This window comes from Euphorbia lathyris, chromosome 4, assembly GCF_963576675.1.
Source record: "Euphorbia lathyris chromosome 4, ddEupLath1.1, whole genome shotgun sequence".
NCBI lineage: Eukaryota > Viridiplantae > Streptophyta > Magnoliopsida > Malpighiales > Euphorbiaceae > Euphorbia > Euphorbia lathyris.
In genome coordinates, this window is record NC_088913.1 from 51,605,480 (window position 1) to 51,610,358 (window position 4,879).

The 4,879-nt window shown below is 36.0% G+C and overlaps 1 protein-coding gene across 1 annotated transcript; it reads left to right on the forward strand.

Annotated features, from left to right (window-relative positions):
* Positions 1-1,295: 1,295 nt before the first annotated feature.
* Positions 1,296-3,167, forward strand: LOC136226628 (hypothetical protein At1g04090-like). Its single transcript, XM_066015215.1, has 2 exons — positions 1,296-1,450; positions 1,520-3,167. Exons 1-2 carry the CDS (start codon positions 1,345-1,347, stop codon positions 3,073-3,075), a joined length of 1,662 nt encoding a protein of 553 aa, XP_065871287.1. The 5' UTR covers positions 1,296-1,344; the 3' UTR covers positions 3,076-3,167.
* Positions 3,168-4,879: the final 1,712 nt, after the last annotated feature.

A 4,879-nucleotide genomic window follows, 5' to 3' on the forward strand; every position in this document is an offset into this window, starting at 1 on the left:
GTCACACAATAAGGATTGTCACACCATAAGAGATGTGTCACACCTGATCTCTCCTCTATATATATATATATAGCCTGTTAATATAATTTTGATACTATATTGCATCCATTTGTAAGAGCATGAATCTCTTTTGTGTTAGAGTTTTGCCTCCCGAAGATGATCTACTCAAATCCATCGAATCTGGATTAGTTGGAACTCTCGACTAAAGGTACAAGATAATTAAAGCAAAAAAAATATAATAGTTGTTAATAATAAATAAATAATATTAAAAGGTGGTGATTTTAAGAGAACTTTTACGATGGAGCGGGTGCAATGGACCCAACCAATGAAAAAAAAAGAATCATACTACCTCATTGGGAGATGATTGGTATAAAGAAAAAAAGTGCACAATTGTCACGTTCTATTGGCAAAGTCCAATGGACCGGGACCATAGTAGAATTTCTCGTGACTTTAAATACAAATAACACCCACGACCAGCCTTGAGAACACCTAAATTAATAACAAATAGTTAGGAAGGGGAACTCGGACTCCCCTCAACGATACTTAAGTCATTAATATACTTTGAGGAAAGTAATAACTTGAAAGCAGTAAGTAAGAGAATGGATGTGTGCACCTTATGATGAATGTCTTGAGGCTATTAATTGGGTTCGACATCTTTCCCTTTTCATCGTTCCATAATATATGGTGTGCTCTTATATTATATAAGCGTATCTTTGAAATACAGATTGTCTATTGATCCACGTCTCTAGTTGGTTAAGCTTTAGGTTAAAGCTTCTGGCTACTACGGGGGGTTAAAGCTTATTAGGTTGATTTGGAGGAGGCTCATGACGTAGGTTCATTCCTTTGATTCTTCGTAGACTCATTCTTTCTTTTTGTACTATATCAAAAAGTAATCATAAAATTAATAATTGATAGAACAATACATATCTAACCAATCAACGGATAACATTTATATACATTTATTTTTTAATATCAATTATTTCTTATGAAATTGTATGCATCAATTTGATTGGTCAAATGTATTACTCCAAAAAAGTACAATATAAATTCTATTTTATTAAAAAAAATAATGAAGAATATTAATATTTTTTTGAAAACGTGAACTAAATATAATTATATATATCTTAAAAATATGCTTATTTTTAATAAATTATATATATATATATATAGATAGATAGATAGTTGGTTAAGTTTTGGATTTTTGATTTTAATTTATCAAATTTTAGAATGAAATTTGATTGTGGAATATGTTTAATGAGCTCTAATTCCCTCCGAATATACGTCTCCTGTTATATATATATATATTAATCTTTGGTTTGAAGGTGTAGGTTGTTAATTTGAAGAATGGGGAATTGTCTTTCCTTGAATGATGATGTCTCCAAGAAAAGAAAAGCTTTGCCCATTGAAACCTCCTTCAAACTTCCTTCTCCATTGCCTGTTTGGCCTTCAGGTAACTATTCCTTTACATTTCTTATTCCACCTCAACCATTTTACTCATTTAATCTCTTTACTTAATTAGGCGGAGGTTTTGGAAGTGGAACAATTGATCTTGGTGAACTACAACTACGTCAAATTTCATCTCTCAACAAAGTATGGGCTACACATGAAGGAGGACCAGATAATGTTGGAGCTTCATTCTTTCATCCTTTGCAGATTCCACAAGGCTTTTTTATGTTGGGTTGCTATGCTCAATCCAACAATGCACCTCTCTACGGCTGGGTTCTTATTGCCAAAGACGACCAACTCGGTACCTTATCAAAACCTCTTGATTACACACTCATTTGGAGCAGTGAATCTTTGAAGATCAAACAAGATGGATTTGGTTACTTTTGGTTACCTATTGCCCCTGATGGTTACAAACCCACCGGCCTTGTTGTCACCAATTCTCCAAACAAACCTTCTCTAGATATACTCCGTTGCGTTCGATCTGACCTCACCGACTTATACCAGACTGACTCATGGATTTGGGGACCAGGAAAGGCAATTGATCCAAACGCCTTCAACATTTTTAGTCTCAAACCAAGCAATAGAGGGACTCAAGCCATGAGTGTTAGTGTTGGCACTTTTTTGGCTCAAAATGGCATTGGCAATTCCACTAACAACATTTCTTGCTTGAAGAATGTTAACCCCCTAAATCTATCTTATATGCCAAATTTAAACCAAATTCAGGCAATTTTTCAGGCATACTCACCTCTGATATATTTCCACCCTGATGAGGTATACCTTTCATCTTCGGTGACTTGGTTTTTCACTAATGGAGCATTGCTATACAAACAAGGAGACGAATCCAATCCTATCCCCATCGACCCGACCGGCTCCAACCTTCCTCAAGGCGGTTTAAACGATGGTGAGTACTGGTTGGACCTTCCTGTGGATAACAATTCCAAAGAGAGAGTGAAGAAAGGAGATTTAGAAGGAAGTGAGGTATATCTACATGTCAAACCAATGCTTGGAGCAACATTTACAGACATAGCTATATGGGTTTTCTGTCCTTTTAATGGAGCTGCAAAGGCTAAAGTTGGACTTATCAATATTCCATTAGGAAAAATTGGAGAACATGTAGGAGACTGGGAGCATATTACATTAAGGGTAAGCAATTTCAGTGGAGAATTATGGGGTGTGTATTTTTCACAACACAGTGGAGGGACATGGTTCAATGCTTCAGAGCTTGAATTTCAGAATGGTAACAGAGTGGTGGGATATGCATCTTTACATGGGCATGCCATGTATTCAAAACCAGGTCTTGTTTTACAAGGAAATGGTGGAATTGGAATAAGGAATGATTGTGCTAAAAGTAAGATGGTTTTGGATACTGGAAATGAATTCTCTGTAATGGCTGCTGAGTATTTGGGTACAGACATAGTTGAACCAGGATGGCTGAATTACATGAGGAAATGGGGTCCTAAAATTAGTTATGATCTTAATGATGAAATTAAGAAAGTGGAGAAAATATTGCCTGGAAAACTCAAAACTGCTTTTCAAAAGTTTGTTAACAGCTTACCTAATGAAGTTCTTGGAGAAGAAGGACCTACTGGTCCCAAAGTTAAAAATAGCTGGGATGCTGATGAATCTTGACTATTATTTTATTCCATGGAACAATATATTAATAATGTAAACTTTCCTAATATTTTTCCAAATACATTGACAGATTCTCATATTTACACAAATATTTTTTTCTTACAAAAAGTTTCCCATCAATCAAAATAGTGTTGCATACCACTTCACGAGAGATGTTGGTGTTCAGAAAAAAATGTGTAATACTCCTGAAATATTCTAAAGAAAATTCATAAGATGCGCTTATTAGAGAACTTATATATCACTCTACTCATAGGGATTCCAACAACAAAATCAAACGTAGGTTCTTAGGTTAACTCCCACAAAAATTGCTTCCTTACCGTTGAGTCCACATTGATTGGAATTTACACAAATAATTTTGAGTATTCATGTAATCTAATGCGGATATCTAGTTCAAGCGAGAGGATCATGTCCAAACGGATTCTCACACACATCCACTGAATCCACAAATCGCATCTGAGGACTTAAGTTGGTGTAGGCACGACTCTGCCTCATTGAGTCCACCTTTTTAAAGACATGTTGAAGATTTGCATTAGCAAGCGATTAGTTACCTCTTTTTGAAGAGATGTTGAAATTTGGTATCTTGTCAACCACCTTTCCTTCCCGCTTACATTGGTTACAACCTTACCCTTTTGTGTAAGAAGAGGTTTTACTATTCTTAAAAGATGCTTTTAGGTTTTTGTTTTTTAACCTTTAAATATGTAGCTTCTGATTATAAAAACAACATTATTAATATCAATATTCTTATCCATTGAAATATTTCTCTATAAGGTTCAACCTTTTGTTAAAGGTGTTGAAATACCTTTCCACATAATTTTGATTTGACAAAATTGTTTAAATATAAATTATAACACATATCCTAAACACACTAAGTTTAAATGCTTTGATTTATTCTACTAATGTGTTTGTTCAATGTTGAGTATAAATGTTATAAGTCATAAGGATTGGAAGGCCCAAGCCCAATACGGAAACCAAGGCCCAAGTTAAACAACTCAGTACACTCGGCCCGCGTATGTCAAGACGCTGCCGTTTTTTGTTCAAAACGCAACTCAGCAATCGGAAGGATCTAGAAGACCTTCGGGAACAACTTCAAGATGAAGCTGCTGAGTAGTCTCGACAAAGCGTACAAGACAGCAGCTGGCAAAGGAAAACTTCCAGACAAAGTGTTTCCTCTTTTGGCAAAGTTCAGACGACACAGTATGCTGTCCAGTTGACTTTACCATAAAAGGAGAGACCATCTGCTGTGCTGACCGAGGACAGAAGATACACGATTATGATTGGCCGAGAGCTCTGTGCAAGTCAGGATGACAACGACATATAGCCGTTTCCCTCCAACGGTTATTTCGAAATTCGAAATGACCGAATGACCAGACGTCTCTATAAATAGTGCCATCACAAGCTTCACAACACATAGAACTTGATCAAGCCATTACGCTGACCAAATCTCTACAAGTTCTGCAAGCAAGAAGCAAAGCAAATTTCTTACACTACATTTTCATATTTGTGTAAAAGTCTAGAGTGATTGTAAATCGTCTAAAGTGTCTTAGCACATCTTTGTATTAGGACAAAAACACTTATCATTTCTAGAAATAGAAAGGAGAGGCTGAGTACTCGGTTTTAAGTACTCAGCGGAGAGATTAGGATTGAGTAGAAGTATAGAGGAAGGTACTCTTGTCATACTCAATTGCTGATATTGTAAAAGGTTTGAGGCTCTACCTTTAAAGAGCTCAGTAGAGGATTCGAAATCTCGGAAGTGTTCCGGGGACAGGACGTAGGCTTAGAAGAAGCCGAACCTGGATAAATC